The sequence below is a fragment of the Muscardinus avellanarius genome (genome assembly GCF_963383645.1).
Source record: "Muscardinus avellanarius genome assembly, chromosome: 6".
NCBI lineage: Eukaryota > Metazoa > Chordata > Mammalia > Rodentia > Gliridae > Muscardinus > Muscardinus avellanarius.
Genome location: NC_137791.1, coordinates 13053505 through 13071675, shown reverse-complemented (window position 1 = coordinate 13071675; position 18171 = coordinate 13053505). Strand labels below are relative to the sequence as shown.

General features: G+C 48.2%; 1 protein-coding gene across 1 annotated transcript in view; it reads left to right on the top strand.

Moving 5' to 3' along the window:
* Positions 1–657: 657 nt before the first annotated feature.
* Positions 658–18171, top strand: part of SETD7 (SET domain containing 7, histone lysine methyltransferase) — a gene marked incomplete at its 3' end in the record, with an annotated part of 43659 nt that continues 26145 nt past the window's right edge. Inside the window, exons 1-2 of the mRNA XM_080697369.1 lie at positions 658–757; positions 11275–11404. Coding sequence (XP_080553495.1) covers positions 718–757; positions 11275–11404 — 170 coding nt within the window. The 5' untranslated portion in view covers positions 658–717. The remainder of the gene's footprint in view (positions 758–11274; positions 11405–18171) is intronic.

The following is an 18171-nucleotide window of genomic DNA, read 5'->3' as shown; positions in this document are numbered from 1 at the left end:
CTCCCAGAGCCCGCCCCCGGCAGTGGTTGGCACGTGGCGGGACGGGGGCCCGCTGGGGGCGGCCGGCAGGCGCGCAGGGGGGGGGGCGCCAGACCCCAGGCCGCCCGGCGCCCCCGGCCCCTCTTCCGCGGCCACCGCCCCGGGAGGCACCTGCCCGGCGCCCGGAGCCGCTCCTCGGGTTCGGACTCCAGCAGTTTCGGAATGACCCGTGGTCCTGGCGGTCCGAAGGAGGGGATGGGAGCCCCCCATGCCCGGCGGGATCCGGGCTGGACGCCACCCCCGGGGGTCGGGCTCGGGGAGCAGCCGGGGAGGTGGGCGCGGACCCGGGGCCTGGGAGGGGTCTGGAGGTGGGAGGGGGTCGCGCACGCGTGGAGGGGAGGCGCTGGAGACCCCCGGGCCCCGCACCCGGGTTTCGGGGATTTTAGGGGACCTCGCTCCTGGGCAGGGGCGGGGGCTGCCGATCGGCGCCGAGGGAGCCGGGGCGCCGGTGATGTCAGCGGATCAGCTGCTCCCCGCACCGGGGGGGTCGCGGGAGAAAGTTGCGGCGCGGGGAGCCCCGGCGCGGGCGGAGGAGGGGCGCGCCGGCCGGCCCCGCTCCTCCTCTTCCTCCGCCTCCGCCGCCGCCGCCTCCCGCAAACTCGCCGGGCTCAGCCCAGCGCTCGCGCGGCCGCCGGAGGGACGGGAGGCAGCCCGCGCTGGGCAGGGTCCCCGGCCGCCATGGACAGCGACGACGAGATGGTGGAGGAGGCGGTGGAAGGTACGCGCGTCCGCGGGGCCGGGGCGCGGCGGGGACCCGGGGCCGGAGCGGGCGCCGCATCCCCGGCCAGGGCCTGCATCCTCCTCCGCCCGCCCGCACCCCGGGCTGGCCGCCGCGGCGGGGAGGGGGCGGCGCGCCCCCGGAGGGATGGAGGCGCCGCGGTCCCCAGCCACCCCGCGGCCCTCCCCGGCCGCCCGGTCTCCCCTTGGGCGTCCCGGGCCACCGCGGCCGGGCCGGTGCCCCCAGCGCGGCGCCCCCGGGCACGTGGCGGCCGCGGCCCAGCTGCCCCAAAGATCGCGGACCGGGCCACGGAGGACCGCGGCTGCCCGGCGACCCGGGGCTCGAACGCGCGGCGCCCGCGGCGGCCCTTCCCCCTCCGCCGGCCGCGCGGCCCGGTGCCGGTGACACTCAACCTTGCGGATTCCGAGCGGCCGGCTGCGGGTGAGATCACCGCCGCGGTGTCGGGTTTCTCCGCCCCTTCGCGCCGGCCGAGGAGAAGCCCCTCCCCCGGCTCGTCTTGTTTTTGCAGTTTCTCCACCTTTTTTTTTTTTTTTTTTTTTAGGAGGGGGGTAGTTTAAAAAAAAATGCTGTGAGCACGTTATACAATCTCGTTGTTTGTATCCTGAGCTGTTGGGGTTTTGTAATAGCGAGTCCTGGAAAATACTCTTTAGCGTATTTATTTGATTCCTCCGCCCCGGGCGGGGCGTCGAGATGTTTTGCAATGTGCGGTGTGGTGTTATTCCAGAATATTTTCAGCCGAGCGTCTCAGGAAATAATTTTTTAGCTGTTTGGTGGGATCTGGTGTCCATCCCATTTGTAATCGAGTTCTCACAAACGAGGAAGCGGCGGCGCTTTACCAATGCAGGTCCTGTTAGTGCCGCGTTAGGGGAAGTCAATTTTTTAGGTTTTCATAAACATAACTGCGGTGTTCCTGAAGGCTTGGGGTGCGATTGAGTAGAGTAATATTGCTCAGTTTTCTAAAAGCAGCCAATCTAATGTCAGTATTAAAATTTATTTTTAATCTAGTTTCAAAGTCATTTTAAAAAGTTTTTTTAACTTGAGAAGATTTTCACAATGTTGTGAACTCACAAAAAGAGCTCACCTCTCGCTAATGAGCAAACCAAATATTGGAACCTGGCAAGACCTAAAGATGGTTGGTTGGTCAGTCAGTCCACAGGAAAACTTTGAATATAAGTTATTGGCTTCTTGTGCCACTGTGTTACGAGAGGGGGGGAAAAAAAAAAAAAAGCTCTTCTCAAATTAAGGTTTGCTTTCATTCCTCAAAGTTTATTTTTACTTGTAAATTTTCTTGTGGGGGGGGTACCGGGGGATGGAACCCAGGGTCATTCTGCTTTTGGGTGACACTCCAGCCCTATTTTGAAACAGGGTCTCACTACATTGCGAAGGGCCTCACTAAGTAGCTGAGGCTGGTTTTGAACCTGTGATCCTCCTGTCTCAGCCTCCCGAGTACTAGGATTACAGGTATGTGCCACCATTCCCAGCTCTACTTGTAAAAATTTAATATTAGCCCTCCATCACAGGGAGGCCTCCCCGGTTAAGCCACCTTCCCCTGCGAAAATGTTCACTGACATAAAGTCCAGTTGTCCCTGGTCCTCTGACTCCTTGGCAAAATATGAACAAGAACTTTCAAAATGTAATCATGTGTTTGTTTGTTTGTTTGTTTTGTTGTTTTCTTGAGATAGTATACTGAATTAAAACTGAGACGTTTCCTTATGCAAGCAGGGAAGGTTGCTGTTGGGGCCAGCCTTGAACCTGCGATCCTCTTGTCTAAGACTCCCAAGTACTAGGATTACAGGCTTGTGCCACCACCCCCAGCTGGAAAGGTTGTTATATAGGGTGATAATATACAGTATTGTCCTAAATCACACTCTTGAGAGCAAGAGAGCACTATTAATAATTATGCTGGCACAACTTAAACCACGAATGTCTGGGGACACAGAGCTACATGGCTGTTTCTCGCACTAAACAATTATAGTAACTTTTATTATTTATTATAATATGGGGGGTACTAGGGATTGAACCAAGAGGCATTCTACCTCCCAGCTACACCCCCAGCTCTATTTTATTTTATTTATTATTATTTTTTGAAACAGTCTTGCTAGATTGATGAGAACCTCACTACTTGCTGAGGTTGTCCTTGAATCTGAGATCTTTCTATATCAGGCTCCTAAGTACCATGTGTCACCATGCCTGGCTCACATTATTATTATTTATTATTATTATTATTATTATTATTATTATTATTTATTTTTGTAGTGCCGGGAGCTGAATCCAGAATCCAGGGCCTGGAACATGTTAGGCAATCACTCTACCACTGAGCTACATCCCCAGCCCTAGAATAATTTTTAAATTTGAAAAGTCAGGTGCGATGGGGCATGCCTGTTGTCCCAGCTTCTCTGGAAGCTGAGGCAGGAGGATTTCTTGAGTCTAGGAATTCTAGGCCAGCTTGGGCAACATGTGGCAAGGCCTTATCTCAAGGAAAAAAAAAAAACAAAAAAAAAAAGAAAAAACTTTAACTACAATGTACCAATAAAAGTACTTAAAAAATATTTAGAGGCGTCTCAGGCTCAAACTTGCACAGAGCCTATGTGAATGTATGGTGAACATGGCCTTTCTAAGCAGGGTGTAGTGGCGCGGGCTTGTAATTCCAGTACTTGAGAGGCTTAGACAGGAGGATTGCAAGTTCGAGGCCAGCCTCAGCTACTTAGTGAAGCCCTCCACAATGTAGTGAGACCCTGTTTTAAAATAAAGAATAAAAGCCGGGCGTGGTGGCGCACGCTTGTAATCCCCACGCTTGGGAGGCAGTGGCAGGAGGATCACGCAGGTTCAAAGCCAGCCGCGTAGGTTCGAAGCCAGCCGCGCTGGCTTAAGAGACCCTGTTTAAAATAATTAATAATAATAATAATAATAATAATAATAATAATAATAGGTCTGGGAGTGTAGCTCGGAGGTAGAAGGGCTTCCAGGAACCCCAGTACCACTAAATAAATAAATAAATAAACAAACAAACAAACAATACAGCCGGGCATCATGGTGTACGCTTGTAATCCCAGCATTTGGGAGGCTGAGACGGGAGGATCGCGGTTTGCAGACAGCCTCAGCTACTTAGGCCCTCCGCAACTTAGTGAGACCCTGTTTCAAAAATAAAGAATTTAAAGGGGGGGGGGGGCAGGGGATGTAACTTGGAGGTCAAATGCCCCTGGGTTCCATCCCCAGACCCGCAAAAAAAAAAAAGAATAAAATAGGTCTGGGGTGGTGTGGCTTGGAAGTAGAATATCCCTGGATTCAATCCCTGGTACTGTAAAGCAGTCACAACAAAAACACTTGGGCCTTTCTCAGTCATGTGGGCCGGTTTAGTGCTTCCTCGGGTCTTGGCTTAATATCTAACACCAGCGTGGGGTATAAATCGCTCCTGATCTTTTCCCAAAGTGAAACTAGTCTGAATCCTAGGGTGCCGTGAAGTACCACCGATCGGCCTCTGCGTAAACACAGCTGTCTCCTCCTAATTCTCTGTCATAGCTATTATTACCATTGCTCTAATTGTTTGATTCTTATTACATGCAGGTTCTGTGCCTTGTGTTGTGCAGGTATTATTCATTCAGTCTTATGAGACAGGCACCAAGATCCTAATTTTGCAGAGGAGGGAACAGAGACAGAGAAGAACTAATCCAAGGACACTTCCCAAGGAGGGGAGCCGGGCTGAGCTTCCAGAATCCCCTCTGCCGTCCCCGATGTCTGCCTACATTTCTTTATTTTTGATGAGTCAGTCAAGTATTTGAAAACCTTGCTGACCAAGGCAAGAAGCAACTTTAAGTGTCATCTCAGTATCACTCCTTATCAGCGGAACTCTTCAGCGGTTGTTTCTGATAGAGTTGAGTGTCTTTAAAAAAGAAATACATCTGAGAAGAGAATTTAGCTTTCAGCCTCTGCAACAGACATTTTTTTTTTTCCTCATTAGAAATATATACTGGGGAAGAAATCAGTCTCTTGAGCACCTGAGTTTAAATGCCCAAGGAATCATCTGTGTCAGGGCCTCCCAGTGAACTTCTGGACTCCGGGGACGCCTTCCCTAGGGAAGGAGGGTGCTCCTGTGGGAAAGCAGCAAGCCCTGGGCCTCAGAGGACCTAAGAACTGCACCTGGGTGCTCCCTGAGGCTTTCACAGTTATTTATTTATTTTCTTATTTTTAGTGGTACTAGCAATTGAACTCAGAGGCATTCTACCTCCAAGCTATGCCTCGAGCTCTTTTATTTTTTCTTATTTTGAAACCTGGGTCTCACTAGGTTGATGAGAGCTTGTTACTTGATGAGGCTGTCTTCAAACCTGTCACAGCCTCCCAAGTAACAGCGTGCACCACCATGCCCAGCTTGCTTGCTTGCTTGCTTTTTCTTCTTTATTTTGAGATGAGGGTCTCTTTGTGTTGCCCAGGCTGGCCTCAGAGCCCCCAGGCTCAAAGCTCTATCCTCCTGCCTCAGCCTCTAGATTAGCTGGAGCCCAGATGCCCACTCTCATAATGGCTTTTTCCCCCCCAGTACCGGGGATGGAACCCGAGCTACATCCCCAGCCCTGTTTTTTTTTTAGTCTTTTAAAATTTGAAACAGGGTCTCACTAAGTTGTAAAGGTGTTTTGCGGGTCTGGGAATGAACCCAGGGGCATTGGACCTCCAAGGTGGCTTTTAACAAAGAATAAAAAAATAGGGCTGGGGGTGTGGCTCGGAGGTAGAACACCCCTGGGTTCCATCCCTAGTACCGGGAATAAATAAATAAACAAACAAACAAACATTCTGAAGCTCATTGCTCTAGGGTCCAGGGATGTTTAATTTTCCATTGTTTTTCTGCAGGGCTTTTGGAAACAAGTGTCTGCTACTGTTATCTATTTTTTCCCCTCCTTCCAGAGATGCACAAGGGTGGCCCCTGATAACAGTTCAAATACAGATGTCTTTACAGAGATGCAGGCAGTGGTTGGGAGGAAGCAACCATTACTTGCACTGGGGGAAGCCAAGGGGAGCAGATTTCCCAAAAGAGGGGGCCTAGAGTTGACTGGAGCAGGGCGTTGTGAGGAGACGGAGGCATGCAGCCATGCAGGCGTATCCAGAGAATAACCTTTTGGCTAGGAAGGCGGAGGGTAAGAACTGGGAAGGAGGCGGGTCCCCAGGCTGCGGGCAGAGACTGCGGGCACCTCAGGGGCTGCGGGGACCCCGTAGAGCTGGGACTGACAGGTCAGAGCTGACTGTGGAGGGGAACGTGCAGTAGTGAGCGGGCTGCCCAGGGGCTGCGACCGCAGATCTTTGCAGGCATCTGGATGCGCAGACAAGAGGGCAGAGAAACAGGAAGGCCTGGACGTGGAGACCCACAGGGAAATCGCCCAAAAAGGGAAATACCAGAATTTCCGGAAAAAGGAGCCAGAATGAAAGCAAGCGGCTCAGGGTTCCCCCACCCCAGCTGCCTCAAAATGATGACATCTCTGTGAACGGCACGGCCTCTCCTGCCTGTCGCTAGCAGCACCACCGCGGCTGTGTCCCTAAGACAAACCTATGCTAAGTGCATAGGTCGCAGCCTTTCTGCCTGGGCCCCACAGTAGAATTATGACATTTGCAACTAATGGCTGAGCTCCTGCAACGAATTATCCTTAAAAGTCAAATTATGGCCGGGTATGGCGGTGCCCGCTTGTAATCCCAGCATTTGGGAGGCTGAGACAGGAGGATCCCGGTTTACAGACAGCCTCAGCTACTTAGGCCCTTTGCAGACGCTTGTTTCAAAATAAAGAATAAAAAATAGGACCAGGGGTTAATGGAGGTAGAATGGCCCTGGGTTCCATTCCCAGTACCACAAAATAATAATAATAATAATAATAATAATAATAATAATAATTGTCCTTACAAATCAAATTATGTTCTTAACAGCCAGGGCAAATACATCATCACCAGGAAGGAATGTTCTTTGCATTAAATAGAATAAGCTTGCCTTTTTATTATTACTTTTTTTTGGCTATGTTCTAGTCTGCAAAACCAATAGTGTTTGTAAGGGTTTCTGTTCTGCGGGAGACACACACACCACTCTCAGACCTCTTGTGAGAAAGCTGGGTTTCTGATCTGGAGGGAATTTCTTTTGCAGCCTAGACTGCTTGTCAGGCTCTTATCAGATTAGGGGGAACCTCACTCAGAAGTAATTCAGGGGAAAATGTCAGTCTCCAGCCAGTCAACAGATAATGATCTTCCCAACAAAGTACGAGATAGACTGGTGGGTTGTTACTTTTTCCTTTCTCTAACTCCTATAATATTTAAAATGGTGCTGCAGACAGGTGCACGCGGGACTGGCTGCGGCGGCATCAGAAGCACAGAGCCGCCATTCCGGCCAATTTCTCCCGTTACGTGGGCCGGCTGCGTGCCCTCTGTGTGGTGAGAACTGGCCTGGAAGGCTGTTGGCTGACTCTGCACACTCTACAAATGGCCTTTGGTCGAGCAGGGGGGACCCGTGGGACACACAGGGAGAGGAAAGGAATTTACAGCCAGGCTGTGCTGTTGAAAATCTTGACAGTTCTCTGAGACCATCACTACAAAGTCTTCTTCTCCTTTCCTTACGATGGGCCTCGGTCTGGGTGATACTATTTTTTTTTTTTTTTTCTGGTACTGGGGATGGAACCCAGGGGCATTCTACCTCCAAGCTATACCCCCAGCCCTAATTTTTTATTATTTATTTTGAAACAGGGTCTCACTGAGTTGCACAGGGCCTCACTAAGTAGCTGAGGCTGTCTGTCTTGGAACCGCGATCCTCCTGTCACAACCTTCCAAATGCTGGGATTACAAGCCCGGCTCCAAGGTGGAAATCTTTTTTTTTTTTTTTTTTTTTTTTTTTTGGTGGTACTGGGGGTGGAACTCAGAGGCTTTCTACCTCCAGGCTATATACTCCCAGACCTATTTTATATTTTATTTGGAAACAGGGTCTCGCTAAGTTGCTGAGAGCCTCACTAAGTTGCTGAGGCTGGCTTCGAACCTGCGATCTTCTTGTCTCAGCTTCCTGAATACTGAGATTACAGGTGTGCGCCACTGTGCCTGGCTCTAACAATTTTTTTTTTTTTTTTTGGGTACTGAAAATTGAACATAGAGGCATTCTGCCTCCAAGCTATGCCCCCAGCCCGATTTTATTTTCCTTATTTGGAAACAGGATCTCACTAGGTTTTTGAGAGCCTCACTATGTGGCCGAGGCTGGCTTTAAACCCGCGATCCTCCTGTCTCTGCTTCCCAAGTACTGGTATTACAAGTGCCCCCCCCCCCCGACATTAACTTCAATGTTTCAAATATGGAAACTGTTTTTTCTTTTTTTTCTTTTTTGTAGTACTGGAATTTGAACCCAGAGGCATTCTACCTTTGAGCTACACCCCTAGACCCATTATCTTTCTTATTTGGAAACAGGATCCCACCGGGTTGATGAGAATCTCACTACTTGCTGAGACTGTCCTCAAACCTGTGATCCTCCTGTCTCAGCCTCCCAAGTACTAGGATTACAAGCAGACACCACCATGCTCCACTTAGAAACTGTTTTCGTTGAGGAAAGCATTTTCAATAAATTAGTAAACACTCTCCTAGCAGGCTAACCTGATAATTCTGGTATTTATACCTAAACTCAAAGTGGAACACTAACTCCATCGGAACCTTAATAGCTCCATTTAATTTGATCTCATCAACATCACATAGAAGAGAGCTTTTAGATATACACTAAGTGGCTTTTTATAAAAGGGGGGAGTCAGTTTAATCTATTTCAATGAGAGAAGTATCATCATATTTAGAAAATAACTGTCCACGTTGTTTTATGGGGTCAAGTCATTGAATTTCTCCGAGTACCATTGGACTTTGTAGGAAAAGGAGCAGTTGTGGCCTCACTCCCTCCTGATGATTAATTTTCTGGCCTTTGTGGGAAAAGGTTGTGTTGGGAGGAGAGGAACCGTAGTGACCCCGATGTTCTCAGCACCGCACTTTACTGTGTTCCTGGGTGCCTCTTTAGTTTTGTTTTGTTTCAACACTGGGGATGGAACCTGGGGATTCCTACCTCCAAGCCACACTAAGCCCTGTTTTTCATTCTTAATTTTGAAACGGTCTCACTAAGTAGCTGAGGCTGGCGGCGAACCCGTGATCCTCCTGTCTCGGCCTCCCAAATGCTATGATTACAGGTGTGCACCACCACGCCCGCTTCAGGTTGACTCCATGATGGAGTCAGATGTACCTGGAAGACATTCCTTTTTTGTTTTGCTGTTATCTTATGTTTGGGGAATCAATAATACAAATAAAAAGCATTGTAATTATTTATAAGAATAGTTACAAATCTCTTCCAAGGGATAATATTCTTAGAATTTTATTTATACTTATTTATTTTTATTTATTTATTTATTTTCGCGGTACTACGGATGGGACCCAGGGCAGTCCACCTCTGAGCTAAACCCCCAACTCAATTTTTTAATTCTTTACTTTGTTTTCTTTTTTGTTTTTGTTTTTCCAGTACTAAGGATGGAACCCACACGCATTCTAGTACCAAAAAAAAAAAAAAATTGAGAACCTAAACACAGCCGGTGAACACACTATTAGAATACCCAGTCTGTGACCCAGGAAGAACCAGCAGGGGGAGCTGGGTGGAATGACAGGTGCTGAGGTCCGGTTCACCACTAAAATGGCATTGAAGACTCTTCCAACTCTGCCGATACCAACCCAGCCAAGCACAGTGGGACACAGTAACCTAGCGAGGCCCTCAGCACTTTAGCAAGACCCTGTTTCAAAACCAAAAATAGAGCCGGGCGGTGGCGCATGCTTGTAATCCCAGTACTTGGGAGGCTGAAACAGGAGGATGAGGTTCCTGGCTACTTAGTGAGGCCCTCTGCAACTTAGAGACCTTGTTTCCAAATAAAAGATAAAATGTATCCCACTCTGGGGTTCCATCCTGGGTTCCATCCCAGCTCTAAAGTTGCATGGCCTTGGGTTCCCCAGTACCACAAAAATTAAATAAACTCCTTGGCACACAGTAGGGGGTAGGTGATAAGGTTATCGCTAAACATTCAAAGTTGAATGATACTGTAAGTAAAGCGGAAAGGTTAAGTTTAATGTTAAGCTTAGAAGGACTCTCTGTCTGGGATGTTTCAATATGAGGGCAGTTTTGGAGATGTGGCTCTGTCCTTCATTGTCTGATTGTAACATTTATTTGTTTGTTTATATTTTTAGGTACTAGGTATTGAACCCAGGGGCCTTCTACCTCCAAGCTACCCCTGCAGCCCTATTTTTTATTCTTTATTTTGAAACAAGGTCTCACTGAGTTGCAAAGGGCCTCACTAAGTAGCTGAGGCTGTCCTTGGACCACAATCCTCCGGTCTCAGCCTCCCAAATGCTGGGATTACAAGTGTGCACCACCATGCCTGGCCCCAGCCCGAATATTTATTTATTTATTTATTTATTTATTTATTTATTGCAGTAGGGGGATGGAACCCAGGGGCATTCTACCTTCAAGCTACACCCCTAGCCCTGCTTTTTTGTCTTTAATTTGAAAAAGGGTCTCACTGAATTGCACAGGCCCTCACTAAGTAGCTGAGGCTCCTTGAACTGAGATCCTCCAGTCTCAGCCTCCCAAATGCTGGGATTACAAGCTTTTAGATAGCACACCCAGCTCTTTATTTTTGAAACAAGGTCTCACTCAGTTGCAGAGGGCCTCACTAAGTAGCTGAGGCTGGCTGCAAGCCCGGATCCTCCTGTCTCAGTCTCCCAAGGACTTGGGGTCACACTAAGCCACCATGCTGGATGCCGATAGTAACATTTAACCCTAGGATTCTCTTACTGGCTGGAGCCCTGCATATCATACTATAGATGTATTATAGACATATGCATATATTGTATGCATGTCATACAATATGACATATCAATCATATTGCATAGTTGCAAAATAATTTACATAATTTGTCTTAATTTGATAACTTAATGCAATGATCATGTATCTGGCAACCGCACAGTAACAGTGCACTTTGAACCAGTTTCAGTTAAGCATGAAAGACGGGGACATTTGTTCCCAATATAAAAAGTACCATGAGCTGGGCATGGTAGCGCACACTTGTCGTCCCAGCATTTGGGAGGCTGAAACAGGAGGAACACAGGTTCATGGACAGCCTCAGCTACTTAGTGAGGCCCTCCGCAACTTAGGGAGACCCTGTTTCAAATAAAAAAGAATTTAAAAATGGGGCAGGGGATGTAGCTCGAAGGTAGAATGCCCCTGAGTTCAATCCCCAGTACCGCAAAACATCAAAATAAAAAGTCCTGTGTGAGGAGGCTCTGGTAAATTGTAACGGGAGCTGCAGGTGATGTTGTTGGTAAAAGCTCTGAGCTCCAGGTAAGGTGCAGGCCTACTGAAGGTTGAGATTCGCAGTGTGGCCACGTTTGGGGGCCTGGAGCCTGGAGGGGGCGCGCGGACAGCACCCGGACAGGGTGGGTGGGGACGCCTGGCTGAGGCCGGCCTGTGCTCCTCGCAGGTGACCTGGACGACGACGGGCTGCCGCACGGCCTCTGCACCGTCACCTACTCCTCCTCCGACAGATTCGAGGGCAACTTTGTTCACGGAGAAAAGAACGGCCGCGGGAAGTTCTTCTTCTTTGATGGCAGGTAACGCTCGCTCGCGGTTTGGTTCTGGTCTCTGTGGGGGTGCCAGCCTATTTTCTATGAGGAAATAATATAGATGAAAGAATTCAAGAGGAAATTTTGTGCTGTTTATTATTTATTTATTTATTTATTTATTTATTTATTTATTTATTTTGTGGCACTGAAGATGTAATCCAGGGACATTCTACCTCCCAGCTACACCTTTTTTTTTTTTTCAGTACTGGAGAATGAACCCAAAGACATTTTACCTCTGTGATATACTCCATGCCCTAGTTTTATTCCTTTTTTTTTTTTGGTGGTACTGGGGGTGGAACCCAGAGGCTTTTTACATCCAGGCTATACTCCCAGACCTATTTTCATATTTTATTTGGAAACAGGGTCTCGTCTCACTAAGTTGCGGAGAGCCTCACTAAGTAGCTGAGGCTGGCTTCAAACCTTTGCAATCCTCATGTCTCAGCCTCCCAAGCGCTGGGATTATAAGTGTGCGCCACCACGCCCAGCTTTATTCTTTTTTTTGAAACAGGGTCTCACTGAGTTGCGGAGGGCCTAAGTACCGGAGGCTGTCTGCAAACTGTGATCCTCCTGTGTCAGCCTCCCAAATGCTGGGATTACAAGTGTGCGCCATCACAGCTGGCCTTTGTACAATTTATACAAAGGCTAAACGCAATTCTGGGTTTATATTACCTGTAATCCCAATATTGGAAGGGTGAGATAGGAGGATCATGGGTTCAAGCCCAGCCTCAGCAACTTAGTGAGGCCCTCAGCAACTTAGTAAGACCCTGTTTCAACATAAAAAATAATAATAATAGAATAGGAGCCAGGCGTGGTGGTGCACACTTGTAATCCCAGTACATAGGAGGCTGAGACAGGAAGATCGCAGTTCATAGACAGCCTCAGCTACTTAGTGAGGCCCTTTGCAACTCAGTGAGACCATGTTTCAAAATAAAAAATAGGGCTGGGGGTTTAGCTAGGAGATAGAATGCCCCCTGTGTTCAATCCCCAGTACTGCAAAAAAAACAAATGGGCTTGGGATTGTAGCTCAGAGGTAGAATGCCCCTGGTTCAACTCTCAGCACCACAAAAATAAATGAATAAATACATAAATAAATAGATAAATAAATGTCTTCTTGCTGGGCATGGTGGCGCACGCTTGTAATCCCTGTACTTGGAAGCCGGAGACAGGAGGATCACGCAGGTTCGAAGCCAGCCTCTCTGGCTTAAGAGACCCTGTTTCCAAATAAAAAATATAAAATAGGTCTGGGAGTGTAGCCCGGGGGTAGAAGGGTTTCCAAGAACCCCAGTACCACTAAAAATTTTAAAAAAATTAAATAAATAAATGTCTTCTTTTAATTGGTCCCAACCTTTTCTTTCTCATCGCCCCAACCCTTCATCCCACGTTTCCTTTTTTAGCAGACCTTTGCTTATGAACTGTAAATGTTAGGTTGGTCAGGTACTGACTTTGCTTTGCTCCTGCTGTGAGTGGCATCCCGTTTCCCTGGCTGGATGCAGGTACCAGTCACTTCCCCTCCTGTGCTCCCTATAACCTGTCCAGAGGGCGGGCCTCCTGCCCCATCCCCTGGCAGCTTACTTATAGCTCTCTTGTTGGAAGGTGTCGCTTCTTACCTTGTGCTATAATTACTCTTTTAGTCACTCAGCAATAAATATTTATGTGGGTTCCTTGTTTCTGGTGTGCGCTCAAGAACAGAAGTTTCCTTACGGGCAGAATCTGTGTCCCTCAATGTTTTCTCTGCTTGATAGCACTTGCCCTTCTCCTACTACTAAATTAATAATCATTAGTGACAGGACAAAGGAAATTAGTGAGTTTATTTCTAGCCTCTAAATGCTTATTGGGCTGGTGCTTTGACCTAATGTTGACTTCAGTTTTTTCTCGTCAACATGCGCGCACGTGTGTGTGCGTACACACACACACACACACACACACACACACACACACATAGCACTGCACTTGTAGGGCACTAGGGGTCTGTGAACGAAGCTGCCTGGGGCCCCTCGTGACTGGCCTCACAGAGGAAGGGAGGCTTTCGGAAGTCTCAGGCCCCACTCTGCCACCTGTGAGGCTCAAGGGTCAGTCTCTTGGTGCTAACATGAGATCCATCCTTGGCATTTGGGTTCAAAACTTGTAGCTGAGCTATACCCCCTGCCCTTTTTTAATTTTTAATTTTGAGACAGGGTCTCACTGAGTTGCTGAGGCTGGCCTTGCCCCAGTGATCCCCCTGTTTTTTTTTCTAAGATCAAGTAGTTGGGACTTCATAATCTCCACTTTGGCCAGGCGTGGTGGCGCACGCTTGTAATCCAGCGCTTAGGAGGCTGAGACAGGAGGACCGCACAGGTTCAAAGTCAGCCTCAGCTACTTAGTGAGGCTCTCAGCAACTTAGTGAGACCCTTGATATGCCGATTAGATTTCAGAGCATTTATTAATACAGCAGGCATGGTGATGAACACCTGTAATTCCAGTACTTGGGAGGCTGACACAGGAGGATCTCCGATTGGAGGACAGCTTCAGCAACGTAGCAAGACTGATTCAAACAAGTTTCAAAAGGGATAGGAGTGTAGCTCAGAGGCTGAATGCTCATGAGTTTGAGCCACACACACACACATTTAATTTATTACACCAATGTGTCCAGCTGAAAGGACTCTTTAGAGTGTATCGCTGGCCCAAATAACCTGACCAGAGCACCGTCTCATGAGGCAGAGGACGGCTGACACTGTCCAGGTGATGAGTCTAGGCAGGATTTCTTGTGCTGGGCTTTTGGAAAGCACTTGGTCATATTCTAGAGAAAGCTGGAATGAACGTCTGAAGCCATGTATCCTCGTCCCACGCAGGGCAAAATTCCTTCTTTGTTCCCGACAGCCCTCTGGCTCTCGTTGGAACCAGGCTCAGCAAATATGTTCCTTTGTATGCTAAAGAACAGTTCTAATTGAGGCAAAAGATTTTGTAAGCTGCACAAAGAAAAGGATCAGACCAAAAGTCGGTAACGTGGAATATCGCCATCCATCTAACGGTGCAACACCTTCCCCATAGAATCCACAAAGTACATTTCGTAAACTAATTTTACTCCTGCAGAAACCAAGGCTGACTAACACGCCAGAGGCCACCTGGTTAGAAAGAGCTGGAGCTGAGCCGGGCGTGGTGGCGCACGCTTGTAATCCCAGCATTTGGGAGGCTGAAACTGGAGGATCGCTGTTCGCGGACAGCCTCGGCTACTACTTAGATAGGCCCTCTGCAACTCAGTGAGACCCTGTTTCACAATAAAGAAGAAAAAATAAGCAGAGGGTGTAGTTCGGAAGTAGAATGCCCCTAGGTTCCATCCCCAGACCCACAGAAAAAAGAAAAAAAAAGAAAGAAAAAAGCTGGAGCTGAGATTCGAGCCAAGGTGAACTTAATTTTGGAGCCCATTTTCACTACATCCGCTACTCTCTTCCAACTAGAAAGAGGAAAATAGCTGCCTTTTCTCCAGCTATAATTTTGCTGGAGGTCACTCGTTAGCTGCAATTGTGAAAAGTTCAAACGATCCCTGGGGTGGACCCAGTTCCTCTCCTGCAGGAACGGGAACCGCTTGGTGGGAGCTGGGTGGGTTGATGGAAGGTTTTCCTGAAAAACCATTCAGAAGAGTCCTGTTCTACCTGTTGGCCTCCCCAAACTTCTGGCTTCTAACATTTTTGTTTTCTTTGTTTGGTATGGGGTTTTTATTTTGACTTTTGGTAAGTTTTTGTTTTTGTTTTGTTTTGTTTTGGTACTGAGGACTGAACCCACCTCTGAGCCGTACCTCCAGCTCTTTTTTTTTTTTTTTTTTTGGTGGTACTGGGGTTCCTGGAAGCCCTTCTTCCTCCGGGCTACACTCCCAGACCTATTTTATATTTTTGAAACAGGGTCTCTTACGCCAGCGCGGCTGGCTTCGAACCTGCGCGATCCTCCTGTCTCCGCCTCACAAGTGCGGGGATTACAAGTGTGCGCCACCACGCCCGGCCCTCCAGCTCTTTTTAAAATTTATCTTTATTTATTTATTGGTACTAGGGACTGAACTCAGGGCATCCTACCTGTGATTAATTATCCTAGCCCTATTTTATGTTTTTATTTGTTGTACTGAGGATTGAGCCCAGAGACATTCTGTCTTCGAGCTGTACCCCCAATTTTCTTTCTTATGTGGAAACAAGATCTTGCTAGTTTGGTGAGAATCTCACTACTTGCTGAAGCTGTTTGTGAACCTGCGGTCCTTGTCTCAGACTCCCAAGTCCTGGGATTACAGGCATGCACCACCACACCCAGCTCTACGTGGCGTGCGTGTGTGTGTGTGTGTGTGTGTGTGTGTGTGTGTGTGACGGGGGATGGAACCCAGGGACTTTATACCCGTGGGCTATACTCCCAAACCTATTTTATATTTTATTTGGAAACAGGGTCTCACTAAGTAGCTGAGGCTGGCTTTGAACCTGCGCCATCCTCCTGTCTCAGCCTCCCAAGTGTTGGGATTACATTACAAGCGTGCGCCACCATACCCAGCTCCTTTTTTTTTTTTTTTTTTTTTTTGGTGGTACTGTGGGTGGAACCCAGGGGCTTTCTACCTCTGGGCTATACTCCCAGACCGATTTTATATTTTATTTGGAAACAGGGTCTGCGTCACCACGCCCGGCTACTTTTTCTTTTGAATCAGGATCCTGCCAAGTTGCTGAGGCTTTTGCTGAGTTGCTGAGGCTGGCCTCAAACCTGTGATTCTCCTGTCTCTCTGCCTCCCAAGCGCTGGGATTACACGCATGCACTGCCATGCTCGACTGGTTTCTGATTTGTAAAATGGGGGTAAAGATGCTTACATTTGATAATGAAAAAGACTTTTAAAGACCCTATAAAGTGTAGGGCACCTCATAGCTGCTTAGGGGGAAAGAAGATGTATCATGATTGTTGTTACTATTGGTTGATAACAATGGCTGGAAGAATTTTTTTGTGAGGAAGAGCAGAGTGTCTTACCTCCTGTCTTTTACATACACACCACAGTGACCCGTCTTCACAGCTGGCTTTCTGTGACCTCAAAAGGGATTACTCTCTATCTGCAAGCAAGCAAGGCCGCAGTAGAAACCAGCATCCTCCAATCCTAGTTGGTTCTGTCACTATCTACAGTCGACCCAGAGACGACCAACCCCACAGGCTGAGGTCTCTGTCCCCTGGATCTCCCCAGCACACACACGTGCTGCAAATTTTATATCAGATAAACCAGCTATAAATTGGGCTTCCTACGACCTCCTTTTTGGGCTCAATTAGTTTGCTTGGGCAGTGTATAAAACTCCAGGAGACACATACTTATATCTATAACAAACTTTTTTTTTTTTTTTTTGCGGCACCAGGGATTGAACCCAGGGACATTCTACCTCCGAGTTCCACCCCCAGCCCTATTTTTTATTCTTTATTTTGAAACAGGGTCTCGCTAAGTTGCAGAGGGCCTCACTAAGTAGCTGAGGCTGGCTGCAAAGCTGCGATCCTCCTGTCTCGGCCTCCCAAGTACTGGGATTACAAGCGTGCGCCACCACGCCCGGCTATAATAAATTTATGGTTTATTTTACCGGGTATTGCAAAGGATACAGACGGAGAAGCCCGGTGAGGGCTGGGAGCAGGGCCCCTCGGGAGGTGCCACCCTCCGAGCTCAGCTCCGGGGAAGCTCCTGCCCTTCTGGGTCTCCACACTATGTAGGCTGCTGACGCGCAGGCAGGGGACACTAGCGCAGACTGTGTGTTCAGGGCCTTCTCCGCCTCTGAGACCCTCTGCAACGAGGAGGGTCTTAACGACCACCTACTTTCAAGCAAGGGTAGATCAGAGAGTTCCATTTCAGCCATCTCGGAGCCTGAAAGGCAGGGAAGAGGAGCGTTTCTATGACCTCCTTGGCCAAAAGGCCGTTTCAGTTTCTCTGGCTTGCCTTGGAGAAGGACTCCTGAGTCAGGAACCGTGGTTGAAACCCAAAATATAAACACATCATGCATCACAGTGTCTTAGTTGGCTTGGGCTGCTGTAACAAGCTCCATCTGCGTGTTTTAAACAAACGTTCATTTTCTCACAGTTTTGAGAGCTGGGAATTTCAAGGTCAAGGTGCTGGCACATCAGTGTCTGGGGAGGGCTGCCTCCTGCCTTACTGATGGCTGCCTTGCAGGGAGAGGAGCAGAGAAAGAAAGCAGGTCATTAATGGCTTTTTTTTTTTTTTTTGGTGGGGGTTGCTGAGGGTGGAACCCGGGGCATTCTACCTCCAAACTATACTCCTAGCCTGTATTTTTTTTTTTTTTTTTGAAACAGGGTCTCACTAAGTTACAGAGGGCCTAAGTAGCTGAGGCTGCCCGTGAACCTGCAATCCTCCTGTTTCAGCCTCCCAAGTACTGAGATTACAAGTATGCACCACCATATTAATATATATATTTTTTGCGGTACTGTAGGTGGAACTCAGGGGCATTGTGTCTCCAAGCTACACCCCCAGCCCTAATTTTTTATTCTTTATTTTGAAAAAAGGTCTCACTAAGTTGCAGCGGGCTTTACTAAATAGCTGAGGCTAGCCGCAAACCTGCGATCCTCCTGCCTCAGCCTCCCAAGTACTGGGATTACAAGCGTGCGCCACCGCGCCTGGCGAAGACTCATTTTTAAATTTTCCTCTTGGTCCTTAAATTACTAGAGCTGACAAAAAGACGACAGGGACGCACTGAGGAAAGGGGGCAGAATCTTGGCCCCATGGGGTTGAAAGTACAGAATCTTTCAGATCCCCAAACCATGAAGAAAGCCAA